This window comes from Salminus brasiliensis, chromosome 9 (assembly GCF_030463535.1).
Source record: "Salminus brasiliensis chromosome 9, fSalBra1.hap2, whole genome shotgun sequence".
Lineage (NCBI taxonomy): Eukaryota > Metazoa > Chordata > Actinopteri > Characiformes > Bryconidae > Salminus > Salminus brasiliensis.
Genome location: NC_132886.1, coordinates 26,139,712 through 26,156,812, shown reverse-complemented (window position 1 = coordinate 26,156,812; position 17,101 = coordinate 26,139,712). Strand labels below are relative to the sequence as shown.

The following is a 17,101-nucleotide window of genomic DNA, read 5'->3' as shown; positions in this document are numbered from 1 at the left end:
TCCTAGCATTAGCAAGGCTTCCGACACTAGGAGGGTTAGGCTTCTTTTCAATGGTCACCGATGTAGAAGAAAGTGCCGGGTCCCCAAATTCACCACACCAGCTAACAGACACCTGTGAGAGTGAAGAGGGGAGAGAGCGCCATCTACCTACCCAAAGCCATTTGTGTTCTCTCAAACTAGCAAACCAACCTGGTTCAGGATTCGCCCATTTTAAAGGTACTAGTGACCCCTGGGCCATAGTGGAAGCATATTATACCGCTGAGCCACTCGCAGCACCCACCCCCCAACCCCCATAGTGTTGCTTTAGCAACCTAAGCCAACTGTTGCAGGTGACAATCATAATACTAATAAATTTACAATCTTATATTTATATTTACCAAACACTGTGAATTACTGTCAGTTAAGACATGATACCTTCAAACAAATTTTATACAATATAGAGTAAAAATCAGTGTAACACACTGCTTATGTCAGTGTGATTAATAATTAATGTCAGTTTGAGGTGGAGTGCTCTGTGACCTACGGTAATAGGGACAACATGACAAATACATTACATATTAGGGCACTTTCATGTGGCAGCTCCCAAGTGAAATCAAGCTTAAATATGCCCCTATTACACCCCTACCCCCACCCCCCCACACACACACAAATACCCACACACAAATGGCATAGAACAGCTGTGCCCATGGGCTGGCTGGCACAGACGTTTAACCGAGTGCTCACAAAACACCAGTGCCCAGGGCAGCCACACACACACACACACACACACGCCCACACACACATACACACACACACACACTCATACACACACACCCACACACAAACATTGATCCTTCCTGATGTGCTGGTTCCACCCAGTGGTTGTATTGTGGTTTGATATATAGACCTACGCCCAGTACAGATAGCCAGAGATATTGACCCAATCACACAACGTGCCATTCTCTCTCTCTCTCTCTCTCTCTCTCTCACACACACACACACACACACAGACACACACATGGAAACGTGCACATACATTCTGGGCAATGTCACTGTCCCCTTCAGCACACACACGAGCACTAAAGTGATTTAGTGAATGTTTTCTACTGCATTATGGGAAATGTTTCAAGGTTAGCATTCATGGCGTGAATCATTCATCCTTGTTTTTTAGCTGCTGCTGAACAGCCCTCCCTCCTCCGACTCTACACTACACTGAACAAACATTGCATTATTAAATCATTAAGCATTAATTAATAAAGCCATACTCATAACTCAGTCAGTGTGGATCCAGCAGATCTACTGACCTCGTCATAACTCAGTCATTGTGGATCCAGCAGATCTACTGACCTCATCATAACTCAGTCAGTGTGGATCCAGCAAATCTACTGACCTCGTCATAACTCAGTCAGTGTGGAAACAGCAGATCTACTGACCTCATAATAACTTAGTTAGTGTGCATATAACAGATCTACTGACCTCATCATAACTCAGTGTGGAAACAGTGGATCTACTGACCTTATAATAACTCAGTTAGTGTGCATATAACAGATCTACTGACCTCATCATAACTCAGTCAGTGTGAATACAGCAGATCTACTGACCTCATCATAACTCAGTCAGTGTGAATACAGCAGATCTACTGACCTCATAATAACTCAGTTAGTGTGCATATAACAGATCTACTGACCTCATCATAACTCAGTCAGTGTGGAAACAGCAGATCTACTGACCTCATCATAACTCAGTCAGTGTGAATACAGCAGATCTACTGACCTCATAATAACTCAGTTAGTGTGCATATAACAGATCTACTGACCTCATCATAACTCAGTGTGGAAACAGTGGATCTACTGACCACATCATAACTCAGTCAGTGTGAATACAGCAGATCTACTGACCTCATAATAACTCAGTTAGTGTGCATATAACAGATCTGCTGACCTCATCATAACTCAGTGTGGAAACAGTGGATCTACTGACCTCATCATAACCCAGTCAGTGTGAATACAGCAGATCTACTGACCTCATCATAACCCAGTCAGTGTGAATACAGCAGATCTACTGACCTCATCATAACCCAGTCTATGTGAATACAGCAGATCTACTGACCTCATCATAACTCAGTCAGTGTGAATACAGCAGATCTACTGACCTCATCATAACCCAGTCAGTGTGAATACAGCAGATCTACTGACCTCATCATAACCCAGTCAGTGTAAATACAGCAGATCTACTGACCTCATCATAACCCAGTCTATGTGAATACAGCAGATCTACTGACCTCATCATAACTCAGTCTATGTGGATACAGCAGATCTACTGACCTCATCATAACTCAGTCAGTGTGATTATAACAGATCTACTGACCTCATCAAAACTCAGTCTGTGTGAATACAGCAGATCTACTGACCTCGTCATAACTCAGTCTGTGTGCATACAGCAGATCTACTGACCTCATCATAACTCAGTCAGTGTAAATACAGCAGATCTACTGACCTCATCATAACTCAGTCTGTGTGCATACAGCAGATCTACTGACCTCATCATAACTCAGCAGGTGTGTATACAGCAGATCTACTGGCCTCATCATATCTCAGTCAGTGTAAATACAGCAGATCTACTGACCTCATCATAACTCAGTCAGTGTAAATACAGCAGATCTACTGACCTCATCATAACTCAGCAGGTGTGTATACAGCAGATCTACTGGCCTCATCATATCTCAGTCAGTGTAAATACAGCAGATCTACTGACCTCATCATAACTCAGTCAGTGTAAATACAGCAGATCTACTGACCTCATCATAACTCAGTCAGTGTAAATACAGCAGATCTACTGACCTCATCATAACTCAGTCAGTGTCTATACAGCAGATCTACTGACCTCATCATAACTCAGTCTGTGTGCATACACTGGGAATGTAAAACCCCACTAAAAGATCAAGCATTCAAGCCCTTAGGCGGAGTTCGCCCCAACCTTAATCAAACAGCCCTCAAATACTCTGATTTCTCTAAACACCTTGATTATGTGGATCAGGTGTTTTAGATTATGGCAGGACTAAACTGTGCAGGGGGGAAAATCTCCAGGAGCTGGCAGGAAACCCTGGCATAAACCAATTAATAACTGCTTTGGACAGCCATCATGAAGCTCATTTTTGCACACAAACGTTGCAGCTGTTTTTCATTGCGGTTTTAATCATGTTAAAGGTTGACTTTGTTCAGTATGTATAAACATGTTCGCATGCTGAGTACAGGGCTTCTCACAGTGCTCTGTGTACTGGGATTAATATCACACACACACACACACACACACACACACACAGACACACACACACACACCAGACAAGTGACACATAGGTTAATTTCATTATTAATAAATACTGCCATAATGAGTAAAAGTACCTTTCCAAAAACGAATGTTGAGAATAAAGAATTATAAGAAACTTCTTACTACATCCATCAGCTGTCAGCACAGGAACTAAAAGCTGCCCACCCTCCAGCTACTGCTACCTGTCTCGGACTAGTTGTCCACCCTCCGTTACTATGTTGAAGTTTACATGGCCTTTTATTCCCAATAACCATGTAAACGTCAACATAGTAACGGAGCTGGTGCTGGGACTGTTTCATAACTACACACTGACATATCAGACTTCTGTAGAATGTAGTTACAGTCATACCGCAGACCGTGCAGTATCTGACTTGGAGAATTACATTACGGAATATTATCCCTGTGATGGAAATGACTGTCTGAACTCAGCTGGACTACTAGAAATGTTCTAAAACCAATGTAAAATCAGCAGACGGCCTCGAGAACCCTGTGTTCAGTAATGTTATTGCATGCTGCATTTGCGCATTTTGACCTAATGACCCTTCATGCACTCATTATTTAACTCCTTTAAACATTAGCACATTACCTAATGTGACATCGTCTAGATGTACAGTCACCCCATCTAAGCCTCAAACATTTAGCATGGTTTGCTCTTAGCGGTTGAGGTGAGTGGTATCTCACCATGGCCCGATGAAAAGAGCTCTCTGAGGCCTTCAGAAAGAAGAGTCTGAGGGAAGAGATTTAAAAAGATCTCAGAACAATTAGAAACAAGCCGTTCCACTGTCCCCAGAGTCATCTGCATCTACAAGCTACTTTCTGAAGGCCTCAGAGAGCTCTTCAGATCTCTCCATGGTGATATTTTTCATATGAAGATCAACTTGTCTCTATGTTTAAATATGCTATTAAAGGTTACATGGGGTGTCCTGATTTACGGACATGACAGAATACATGTCCCATAAGTCCTACCCATGTGCCACACAGCTATTATACACCTAAATGTCTACATACTCCAAATAAAATAACAAACAAACAAATCAGTCGAGTAGCACAAATGCGAGCAGTATGAACCGAAGCTGATCAAAAGACCTGGTTTAGTCCGAAAACTAAGACTAATCACATTAAATCTCAGACGAAGTAAAACCGGGGTTTCTGTATACAGTACTGATAAACTGTGGAGGGATAACTTTAAAAATACTGCTTTCAGTCTGCCCGGCATCTGCAGACACACTTTGAAACTGGAGCCTGCAGAATGTGTGTGTGTGTGTGTGTGTGTGTGTGTGTGTGTGTGTGAGCACATTACGAGTGTCAGTATTTCATTCTATTTAGTTCCAACCAGATGTGAACAGGCCTTGGCTTTACAGTTGTGACAATCACAGCATCAATCCCAGTGATGTCCTCACAGTCACACACACACACACATACACACTTACACACACATAAACACACAGGCCTCCCTTAACAAGACATTTTGTGAAGAAGAAAAAAAAAAAAGGACCAAGAAGAAGCTGTCCACAAAGATCAGGAAACGCTGGATTCCCGCCCTGAGACTCCGGCCCAGAAAAGCTCCAGAAAAGAGCCAGAATTTGTTCTTCTTTGTTTGGATGGAAAGAAAGCGAGTGGTCTCGATCTCCCTGTCCCGCAAAGATTGTGTGTAATGGTGTGTGAGTGTGCTCCATTTGTGTATATGTGTGTGTGAGAGAGCGAGAGTGTGCGTGTGTGTGTAAAGACGTCGTTAAACGGGGACTCACCACGTCGGACTCCTCGCTGGTTGAGAGGTACATGTCTGCGAGTATGTGTGTGTGTGTGTGTGTGTATGTGCGTGTGTGTGAGTGCGTGTATGTGTGTGTGCGAGCTACTCCACCCAGCCACTTTTCAGACAGGCCCAGAAAGAGGAGGAGAGAAAGGGGGACGAGCCTCACTCCCTCTTTTTGGAGGCTGTGCTTTCTGTGCTTTCACTACTCCTGCTCTTTTCCTCCGCCGGGCCGGGCCGGGCCGTGCCGTGCGGGACGGGACCCTCGCTGAGTCAACGCTTCCGTTTATTATGACTGAAGTTTACGCCGACCTTTCCGTTCTTTTAAAAGCTTCTGTTTTTCCAAACTTTGCTCTTACTTTTCTTGCTATGGATGTCCCGTCTTCCTCTCTCACTCTCACTCACTCGCTCACTCTCTCACTCTCCCTCTCTCTCTCTGCTGACGTTACACTGCTGCTTTCCCACGCTAAGAAAAAAAAACAGTTACATGACAAAACACCCTCCTCCACACACACACACACACACACACACACAGAGTTTAAAGTAAGATGTCAGCACAGAAAATTCCAGAAAATACTTAAAGCAGCTGCAGTGTGTGTGTGTGTGTGTGTGTGTGTGTGCGTCGTCTCAGAAACAAAAACATAAACAAATCTCTGTTTACATAAATCATGTCTACTAATCCTAATATGACTCTGAACTAATACCAAATTTGCACAACTAAACCAACCACCCACCCACACACACACACACACACACACACACACACACACACACATATATATATATATGGAGCACATGGACAGCATGTGTCCCCCAGTCAGAGTCTGTTGTGTGAAAGATCTGGTACAAACCTTTTCAGCTTTTATAGAATGAGGAAACAGGAGTTGCAGAAGGCGAGGTGGCCACATTACCGACACTGGGGGCTTTTGATGCTCTGATGAGAGTCAGGGAGGTTACAGCACACACAGCTGAAACCACCGAAACCAAACGAACTGTTTACAGCAACATTATGTCAAATTTTCTCCTGATAATATAACAGCATTTTGATGCTCCACTGCCTGGAACTGGCTCACTGGCTCAGCGTGCTGCTAACTGCGCTCTGTTACTTTGGTGAAGCAGGCAGGACAACCCTCACGGGAACTGTGAAACGCTATCCTATTCCAATCCATATTACAATCCAGTAATGTAAGTCTATTGCACCAGTTCACATGATTCTTTCACTTTCAGTGACGCTTCGGTATCTCCCAGTAAGTTTGGGTACCGAAGAACCCAAGTGGGTAACGATTCACGTCAAATCAGTCGATGCCATGTTTCGGTTCGAGCATGAGTCAGGGCAGCTTATTACATTGCAATATTTGTAATTTGTCATTTAAAACACTAATCCTGAGCAAACACCTGGTCAAAGACAAGCTATAGCTTAAAGCTGAAAAGTGTGTCGTAATTGATAGCCTGGGAGACAAGTCCCCAGCAACAGCTGGCGCTAACATTAGCAGCATGCCTCTGTTAATGAAGCATGGTTTAACCATTGCCATAATAATGTGGAATACAGTTGTGTGGCTGCTGTAGGCTTCCACACTGCTTCAAGCCATACACTGATATTTGTAGCTTGTATTTCAATGCAAGACTAATGAAAATGCATCGCAAGGTTGCAGGCTATCATGTTCCGATAGAAAATACGTAGTTGGTCTTTCAGTATTTTATCATATCTGACTCAAACGCCAAATGCGCCAAAGCATCTAAATAACAAGCCTCTAGAAGAAAGCAGAGTGAGAAGTCCATCACTCAGCCCAGTACAGTATCAGAACACAGAACTTGCAAAGACCGCTAATAGTACGAAAAAGGCGACTGATCTGTCTTTATATAAGAATGGTGCAACATCAAGGATGGCCACACATCTGAGTTGACATCACTCTGGTTTGTACCGGTACTGAACTCCAGGTTCACTCTCCACCTGTAGGGGGAGCTCAGGAGCAAAAAAATGGCCAAATTTCATTTGCGTGTTTAGGGAAAACATTTGCTGACTCCTATCTTGGCCAGTTTTAACAGGGTTGGCCGGCATAACAGAAGGTATTTCGTCAGTATTACGGCATGTCTGATGTCTGAGATTTTTTGTTCTTGTCCAGCCAGTCCACGGCCAAATAAGCGTATTCCTTATGTGCAATTAAAAGAGCCACAGGGTGGGGGCACTGTGGAAGTTGGGATTGGTGATGTAACACTCAGGTTAAACAGGTTTCAAAAAAAAAAATGAGTTTGAAAGTTATATTAAATGTGCCATTCTCTTAATTCTGTGCTCTGGGTTCAATTATTTTTCTCAGTTAACATCCACTGGAAGAAAATACCAGGATTCAAACTGTACGTGTTAGCTCTGTTAGCTCATTAGCTCAGAGGAAACCTCAGTTACTCATTTGTCACAAAAACCTTACCGATTTCCCTCAGCCATTTATGAATACTGACACACATCAATGAATGTCTTTGCCTTAACCAATTAACAGATTACCTATTCGTGAATTTGAATATCAGAATTATGCATTATAATGCACATCCCCAGTACAAGGTCCCCCAAACATTAATCAGGCCATTCCTTAACATATGTTTTTGTGTGTCTTGGCACATTTCACACTGCATGCTGACTCACTTGGTTATAAACCTGATTAATGAGGCAGACCACAATCTCCACCCTTTTCTTCTGCCAATGTATCTCTGATTTCTATCTGTCCTTCTCTTTCCCCTCCATCTTTCACTCATTCTCGAGCACATACAGCTGAATAAACAGCGTTGTTAAACAAAAGTTGAAAAATGCTTCTGGACTGTATACACTGCATACAGTAAACCTGTACTTCCTCACACAGCCGGCACCACTTACTGAAATGATGCACTGTTGACTGCGCTTCTCACGGCAGCCACCGATTATGTCGGGTCTATTCAGTATTCGGTATTTGCGAATGCAGTACCCCGTAAATATGAATTTACGAAATATCTCCTTAAAACCCACTCATGCAGTTTCTGACTCTGGCTTTTCTTATTTGGGATTTGACACAATTCTGCAGTTTAAAAACACATCATGTTTGCCATCAGCAGTGGGAGTCTGAGAGAGCACAACTGGCGGCTGTCCCCCTTCATTACCCTTAAGTGATGCTGCACAGAACAGGCGTCCTTACCCTCCTAGTGTTGGGGGCAAAAGTCAGAAGTGCTTACAGGTCCAAACTGCACAGAAAAAACACAGTGTATCCAACAAGAATGAAATATATCATATATCGTCTGCACTGTTTGCTGTGTTTGTGTTGTTAGCATTAGTGTTTTAGTTTGCTCTGCTGTGTTCTGATTCTCACTGTACTGGACTGAGTGATGGACTCTCAGGGTGTATCTATTTAGTGGTATTAACAGTGAAGAATGAAATATATCACATATCGTTGTACAACAATAAAAGCATGGTAGCTTACAGAATGTGCTGGTTCTACACACTGAGTGCATTCAAAACGGTTTACTCATAACTGTTTCCTATACAGCAGATTTAATCAAGTAAAAAAAATAAGTCCTTAGACTCTTAGTGTCAGGAGCATTGCTAGTGCTAGGGGGAGCTATGAATGAATGGGTAAATTGGCAGTACCAAATTGGGAGATTTGTTTAAATTTACAATCCATTATAAGGGCAGAGCTGTGAACAACACATAAATCTGAGACTGGGACTTTTTGTTAGGACTGTTCACAAGAACAACTTTAAGAAAGAAGATATTGTTGAATGAGGTCCACTGTTCTTTATGGAGGCAAAAATGGTTCTTCTATGGTGTCACTCAAAGAACTATTTGAAGCACCTTTGTTTTTGAGAGTGTAGAAAATGTCATTTGGATCTTTGTCCACTAACCAGATATTTAAGGGGTCATCACTAACTGTAAGTGAATGTGTCCCAAAAGAGAATTTAAGGTCATATCACTTCAGTAGGAGGCTTCAGTCCTTTTGGTCTCAGATGTTCAGTTGTTTTTAGCACATCCACAGTGTCTGAGTCACTGCGAGACTTGGAAATGTGTGAAGGTGAGTGAGAAAGACAGCAAGTTCACACCTCGACTGCTCTGATTACTTACACAAACGCAGTGGACACACACTCACACACACCATCTGAGCAGTTGTCATGGTCGCCCAAGTAATGATGCTCCGGGACACACTGTAATTACAGAGTGAGTGAGTGAGTGTGTGCGTATGTGTGTGCGCACATGCGTGCATGTGTGTAAAGGAGAAACCGAGTGAGAAAGAGAGGACACATCTGTTCTAAGATGCCCTTAGATCTGTAAGACCTAAAAAAAAGTTAAACTTCTGTTTTCAGCATCTGCCAACAAGCGCCCAACTAAAAGAGAACAAAGTAACAGGACATCGACTCAGCCGTACGCCAGGACAGAAAATCACGCTTCCTTTCCTTCTGTGCTTTTCCTTCGGGAATACATCATAGAAACACTGTGGTTCATTGATGCCTAATAGAAAACAGCATATTTCCTGCCTTCCTCTATGAATGGAGGTCGCAACCACAAAATGAGTCTTTAGACTTGATACTTGTGATTTTCCTAGTTGAAAAAATGTGATTCTGCAGTTTGAAGGCTGTGATATTAATACAAAATATTAGCATTTCTAATTTTCTCCCCTTTTCTACCTAATTAAATACCTAAAAAAAAATAACCCCTTTCTGTGAACCTCCCCATCACTAGAAATGTCCCTAGAAACACTAGGAGGGTGAAGGCTAATGTATGGCTTCTCCGTCCTCTTTACAGACTGCCGCTTAGAGGAAAGCATGGCTCCCCAGCTCCGCAGCCAACAGATATCTGTGCTGTCCAACATCACACTAGGAATGATGTGGAGAAGAGGAAGTGCCATCAACCCACCCCTGAGAGAGCAAGGTCAACTGATAGCAATCAGCATGACCTGTGATTCGAACCAGCGATGCTTAGATTGGCCTTAGTCCAATGCCACTCTGTTTGTGATATTAATATTTAGAGAAACACCAACAGTGCTTTTAGAGCCGATCCCGTTTCACGATCGTCTTTCAGTTTAAGTGGCCAATCATCGATACAGACTAAGGAAGGGGCTGGATGCCACATCCAGCATGAGAGCCTGTGAATTCCTATGCAGAACTGCACAGTGGAGCTACAACTGAAAGGGCTTTGCACGCAATTCCTTTAGCTTTCCACCTGCTGCTGCTGCTGTACTTTTGCTCGGGGTTAAATGTGTCTGCACTGTTTGCTGTGTTTGTGTTGTTAGTGTTAGTGTTTTAGTTTGCTCTGCTGTGTTCTGATTCTCACTGTACTGGACTGAGTGATGGACTCTCAGGCTGTATCCATTTAGTGGTATTAAAAGTCTTACTTTGCTTAGTTTACTTTGCTTCCACCACAAGACACCTTAGTTTTACACATTTTACAAAAATGTGAGTCTGCGTCAGTGGCTGTGTCTGAACCATAAGTAATGCTGCCTGCATCCAGTCATGTCTGAATGAAAGTTCAGTTATCTAGTCTTCAAATTTATGGGGCAAAAAAACGCTAATGGCTAATTACAACAAATCTCTGCCAGCGTGGACAGCAAGGCATAAAGTCTGCTAGCTACCTTCAGTTTCAGACACAGCCAGAGAATACCACAGCCACGCCAGAGCTCTGTCCTGAACTGCAGCATCCCTGTGCAGATCTGCTGTAACACTTAACTTGCGAATACGATCTGCTCGGCTGAGTTAAAGACATATCGGCCGATTTTCTGCCAATATATGTGATCTATACTGATACATAGCACAAACGATTTTTCCATCTCTATTAATATTGTGTCTTTTGTTATTTATTACACCTGGGCTATTAACATTTTTCATATTTTAGGCAGCTGCACACTGCAGTAGAAATGCTATGCCACCATACAATCGGTTTGTTTTGTTGTTGTTTTTTGGCACAACTTTGTTTTAAATAACAGTTATGTACAGAAAATAATACTTTATTAACCAACAGCTCCATCCTACACTTGCTGCTGGAAAAAAAAATATTTTTTTTTTCAAATAAGAGTTGAAACGCATTCATTTAATTTGTTAATTTGTTGTTGTGGTATCAAAATTGGTCTCGAGACTGGTATAGAGTCTAATGTCCATAATATTTGTACTGACAACCATCAAGAGACACAAGCTGAAGGTTCTATCACTGCCCTCATAGTCCGCCGACCTAAACATCAGCAGAAATCTGATGGACAGACGTCAAAAGAGCAGTGCTTGCATTACCCATTCACGGCAACAGGCATTTTGACCAGGGTTGCTCAAGCTTTTGCAGCCACGGGTCTATTCAGTATTCAGTATTTGTGAATGCAGTACTCCATTAATATGGATCAGAATTCTCAAGAATCCACAAACCCCGTAAATATACACAAAGTTATTTAACCTAGCTAACAAATCTAGACTAGTAACTGAATCAACCTGCAGCTTACGTATACCTAACAAGTGTATTCAGAAATGGCAAATCTGTTCAAATATAGAGCAGAAATTAAGTCTTACCCTAGTCAACACTGCTTTAGGTCTCGGAGACATTGCAGGCTTGTCCAACATACCCGGCAAACTTCAACTGACCAAACTTGAATCCTGGCTTGATGGAAGTCTGATACTATATCACTGCTGTGCTAACACTGACATAACCAGGCACTCTACACTCTGTGTCTCTCCCAGTACATCATTACATACATAACCCCAGTCTGGATGCTGTTCTGAAAAAGCATGTGGAGCTGACTGATCACACACACACACAGAGTGACTGCAACAACTCACTACACACTCCAGCTGAGGCACAGACACACACACAGAAAGAGAGAGAGAGAGAGAGAGAGAGAGAGAGAGAGAGAAGAAAGTGTGTTGCTACGGCATTTAGCAGTTTCTGACAGTTAAAGCAACAGCAAAGCAGAAGAACATGTACATAGTGTATAATTGTGTAGGTAATACATCAGTATAGCCAATACACTCTTTTTTGCTTCCATCCATCTCCATCTAGTTCACTCTCTCTCTCTCTCACACACACACACACACACACATACATACACTTTGCTTTAAGGGCTAGGTGCCAACAGGCAGTCATCATTCATTAGTTCACTGAGTGGAAGGATGCTCACTTTTTTCCACTCACAGTGACAGACACACATTTGCATATGGTTTGCACACACACATACACACTGTATTGCTATCCCAGTGGGACTTGACGTATTGATTTGGACCTGGACTCATGTTATTCATTCAGTCAAATCTAATGAACTGGGTTTTTTTTACTGCACTGTCTGTAAACTACAGAAAATAGGTTCTGCCGTTTCAAATCTTAGACCCCGTCCCACTTTCGCACCCAAACTGTCCTACTGAAAAAAGGCCAAAAGAAACTTAGCATATAGGTTTTCATTTGCCCCTAAAGCATTTACAAAGTCTTCTCCTTTTGCTGAATTCACCCTCATTTTGTAAATGTAATAGATGCATTCAGCTACAGCACAGATGTGCAAATGCACACAATGCCAATGGAATAGGACACAGCACTGAGCTGTGGAGCAGTGGAATCGTGTCTTCCATTCGGACACCCATGGGAAGTTCATTTCACCACTTCGGTGCCAGGACAGAAAAAAGCCTGGACGCTTGTCTTCCGTGGATTTTGAGGGATGGCAGGTCGAGCCAAGCCACACTTAAAGCTGGAAGGGCTCTTGGTGCAGATCGGCCTTTGACCATTGTCATCAAGTATGGACGGGCTGGTCCGTTCTTGGCTTTGTAGGCCAGCGTCAGGGTTTTGAATCTGATACAGGCAGCAGCTACTGGAAGCCAGTGAAGAGAAGTTACATGGCTGAACCTTGGAACATTGAAGACGACCCGTGCCGCTGCATTCTGGATAAGCTGCAGGGGCCTGATGGTGCGTAAAGGGAGACCAGCCAGAAGAGAGTTGCAGTAGTCAAGTGTTGAAGTGATGAGAGTGATGAGAACAAGCACCTCTAGAGAGGATGTCATCGCCTCATCCGACGTCCTGAGCTAACTAATGCTTTTGTCCTCGCAATTCTTCAAAATCTAGTAGAATTAGTAAAAATTGCTCAAACAAGAAATGAAAGACTCTTAGATGGCTACTAAACACTAACTGTGATACTTGGTGTTATTAAGTACTGATCATGCAGGATCCTTTTTTCCCTTGGGCTCTTGATTTTTTTTTTGTTTTTCTAAAACTGAACAAGATGGAAATAAATAATAGGTCAGACGAAATCATGATTAAAATTGCTGAATTTACTCTAGCTCTGCTCTGAGTGAGGTACTTTTAAAGCATTTGCACTGCTGAAAACTCCAAAACTGTAAAACAGGTTCTATTAGTTTGGTTTTAATAAAAAAATTAGGATATGTTGTATTCAAATATGTACGTTTGTACATATATCAAGTTAGAGTGTAAACTAGCTTGTCGTAAAAAACACTATTTAGCTTAAACCACCTTACAGAGAATGTGAAAAATGAGTCCGGCAGCATCACAGTAATGTAACCACTCACAGACATTAATTTTTACTAATGCTCAGAAAAAGCACTGAAATACAATCAAGCAGGTCTGAGTAAAAGAACAAGAAGCCACACAGCACACGAAAAAAAAATCGCTGGTATTACCTTAACCTTCTTAGACATGCTTGTTTTCCAGGAGTGGCCGTTTTGGTCATTTGGGCTGTCTACACTTCTTCTACTCTACTCTTCTACTCTGCATCAATAATGCATATCCTGCTCAACATTCACAACAGTGAGAATTAGCATCCTATTACAGCGACTAGGTAGCATTACAGGAAACCTGACGCTAGCACAGCACAGGCCCACATTCTCGCCATGGTGAGGGTTGGGTGCATTTAACCTACTTAAGTCTTCCATTTTACTCACTTTAAGCAATACTTTTACCAAGCCCTTCTTAAGAACACTACATTTATACTTGGTAGAGCCTCTTTTTGCTCTCAAACCAGCCTCGATTCTTTGTGGCAGAGTAGCGAACTGGATATTTCCTTCATACTACTTTGAATTAGGCGAATATTTATGATAATTTTCCAGATCTTTGAGTTAAAGCAGCTTTTACTAAGTGAGTTTAGTCGGTTGGCCATGCTCCTTCTGGGTGGATCTGTTAGCTGGTGGGCCTATTTGCTACCCTACAACGTTTGAAAAGAGGCGGTGACTAGCTTTGCATATATCTGGGAAGACAGGAGGATAAGGACTTACCCTTGTATTGCATTGCTAATGCTAGGGGGAGCTACAAAAGGGTGGGTTAATTGTCAGTTCCAAATTGGACGAAAAAGGCACATAATCAACAAAACTAATGTTTGTGTTTACGTAGACATGCCATAACCACATATAATGCTAAAGTAATGGTATCTAATGTGGAGTTACGTGAACTGTGTACGTACAGTAAAGCGACATGTTCTCGTGGTGTTGCTAATTTGCATTGTAAATGTGTTTTTCTACAGTAAAATAAAATATATAAACTAGTATTTATTATATCGGTAGAAAAACAACTATATTTTATTACTGAATTTTTAATTCATTTAATTGTTATTACTGAATTTGTATTTATTTACTAGGGAGTTGAATGGCAGAGTAATAATTACTCAAAGAGATATAACCCTACAAGTAATTATATTTATATATTCGCTCCAACCTGACAATCTGCGTTCAAACCAAGCTGCTATTAGTGACAACAGCACAGCATTTTCACTCTGTATCCCTCCACTGACACACTGACAACAATTGAAAAGTCTAAACTGAGAAGTCCTTAAAGGCATGTCTGTTCACTCAGCATCTTTGCAACACCGCCGTGCAGTAATTTCCAGTAACACCTGTGTCGACCAGGCCTCCATCTCTTTAGATGAGGAGAGACCAAACTACTGGAAACTGAAAATCAAATGACCATTTCTAAACAATCTGACAAAAAGCTCAACACTGCACAAAAAAACAGGACTTTTTGGCTTTCCGGCTCTGGACTGTGTAAAGGGTTCTACAGGTACCTTAACGAACCTCCACTTTAGTCAGTCCTGGTGATTTGGAATTGTTACTGTTGAACAGCGGTAACTCGTTAGTTGGCGGAAGGATAGGACAGTATTTTGTCGTAATTCGTAATTACGAACATTTGCCTTTTTTAAATACATAACACATTCGACAAATGACCGACTGACCACAGAACGGACACACCGTCGACAGATCACATGGGGCTGATGGCGTCTGATCATAACAGAGTGAATAGTTGCTGTGGTTAGTCACATGATGTGCTCCAGACACCATCTGGAAACATAATCCCTTGGTGCGGAGATAAACGGGCTGATGTGGGCGACCCTTTACATCCACGTCAGCTGCAGAGGCAATGTAAAGCAAATCTGCTCCAGCTTAAAGCTCACGTGCAACTGATTACAGCCGCAACTGCAGACAGACGCAAGGCTGTTAAATGAACTGTGCGCTGGGTTCGACAAAGAAATGTGCAGTAAAGAAGGAAGGTGACATACACTGTATGGACAAAAGTATTGGGACAGCTGCTCATTCATCGTTTCTTCTGAAATCAGGGGTATTACAAAAAAAAAGAGTTTATCCTGCTTTTGTTTGAGTCACTGTCTCTAGTGTCCAGTGAAGACTTTCTACTAGATTGTGAAGCATTGCTGTGAAGATTTGATTGAATTCAGCAACACGAGATTTAGTGAGGTCAGGATGTCGTCCCCAACTCCGCCACTCCATTTGTGCTGCAGACACACACTAGGGCACAGAAAGGTGAGCAAAAGCGCTAGCTGTTGAGCACCGGGAAACCCTGGGATTAGATGCCTAGCTCAAGGGCACTTCAATCGCGTCCTGGTGGTTGGGGGGGTCGAACCGGTGACCTTCCAGGTCGTCACAAGGCCGCTTCTATAACCTTCAGGCCATGAGGATAAAGGCTGAGCTTCAGTAACAGCTTGAGGAGTTGATGGATAATAGAGAACAGAACACATATGAGGAGAGAGACTGAAATTCCTTCAGGGGAACAGAGCTGTAGATAGATTAAGACAGCTGGACTGATGAACACACAAACACTGGGGCAATCTGTACTGCGATACTGTGATACTGGTGGCGTAGAAGTAATTTCTAAACATGTTACATAAGTTATTCATCTAAACGTAGACCGAATTAAATTAAAACTCTAATAGTAAAGAATCTTTTTACAATTTTATGATTAATCAGATTGATCGTGAACCGATTCATCTATTATGAAAATAATCATCAGCTGCAGCCCAACATTTTGTCAAATCTGTCTTCATGGGACCACCACGACCACCAAGCTTAAGAGCTTGTACAACGTTCTTGGCACTTATAATTTTATGAGTGCTAGTGTTAATGCTATGTTAATGTTTAGGAACACATACTGTTTTTACATTGTGATGTATTTGATCTGCAGTGCACTTTTTGCTGTTGAGGGATCCCGTCGCTACCTATAAGCAAATAACACAATGTATATAAATGTAGGTATTTCTTAATTCACTTCTTATGGTTGTTTTTATTAGCTTCCTTATTTCGCCAGCAATTGATCATCAGTATGTTTGACAGATGATCTAATTGGATGTTTTAAAAAAACAGCAACATACTGTCAATCAACATCAATGTGTGTGTATTTGTTTACAAGTAGGTCTTAACTTTTTCAATATGGCAGAGTTGCCCGCAAAGGACTACATGGTCTCTTGTGGCATAGCTAATATGTCTCATATCCTATATGGGATAAATATCAATAGGTATAATTACAGGAGGACTTGTAACCTCCCCATTAATGCACACACAAATATTCTCAAACCAATGAGTGCTACAATAGGTCCTAAATGACCATTTTCTGACAAGTAATAGTGGAGAGATCGTAAGCTCACTCCGGCCCTGGAGCTTCATGTGAAAAATAAAAGCCCTACATTTTTCATCAGCAGTCGGGGGGTGGGGCATTTTATCAGGAAAGATAACTCAAGGTACCAACGTATCATATTTTTGTTGCCGTCATGGGTTTGGGATGGGATTTGGTCATGAACTGTTAAAACGGGTTAAAATGGGTTGTTACTGGGCATTAAAAAG

General features: G+C 42.0%; 1 protein-coding gene across 5 annotated transcripts in view; it reads right to left on the bottom strand.

Annotated features, from left to right (window-relative positions):
* LOC140562414 (voltage-dependent L-type calcium channel subunit beta-2-like) overlaps positions 1-17,101 on the bottom strand; it is a 109,179-nt gene that overhangs the window by 51,373 nt on the left and 40,705 nt on the right. Inside the window, exon 1 of one of the 5 annotated variants that reach the window (XM_072688043.1) lies at positions 5,055-5,114. The exons of the other annotated variants lie outside the window; for them this stretch is intronic. Coding sequence (XP_072544144.1) covers positions 5,055-5,087 — 33 coding nt within the window. The 5' untranslated portion in view covers positions 5,088-5,114. Of the gene's footprint in view, positions 1-5,054; positions 5,115-17,101 lie in introns of those variants that run through there. 5 annotated transcript variants of the gene reach the window in all.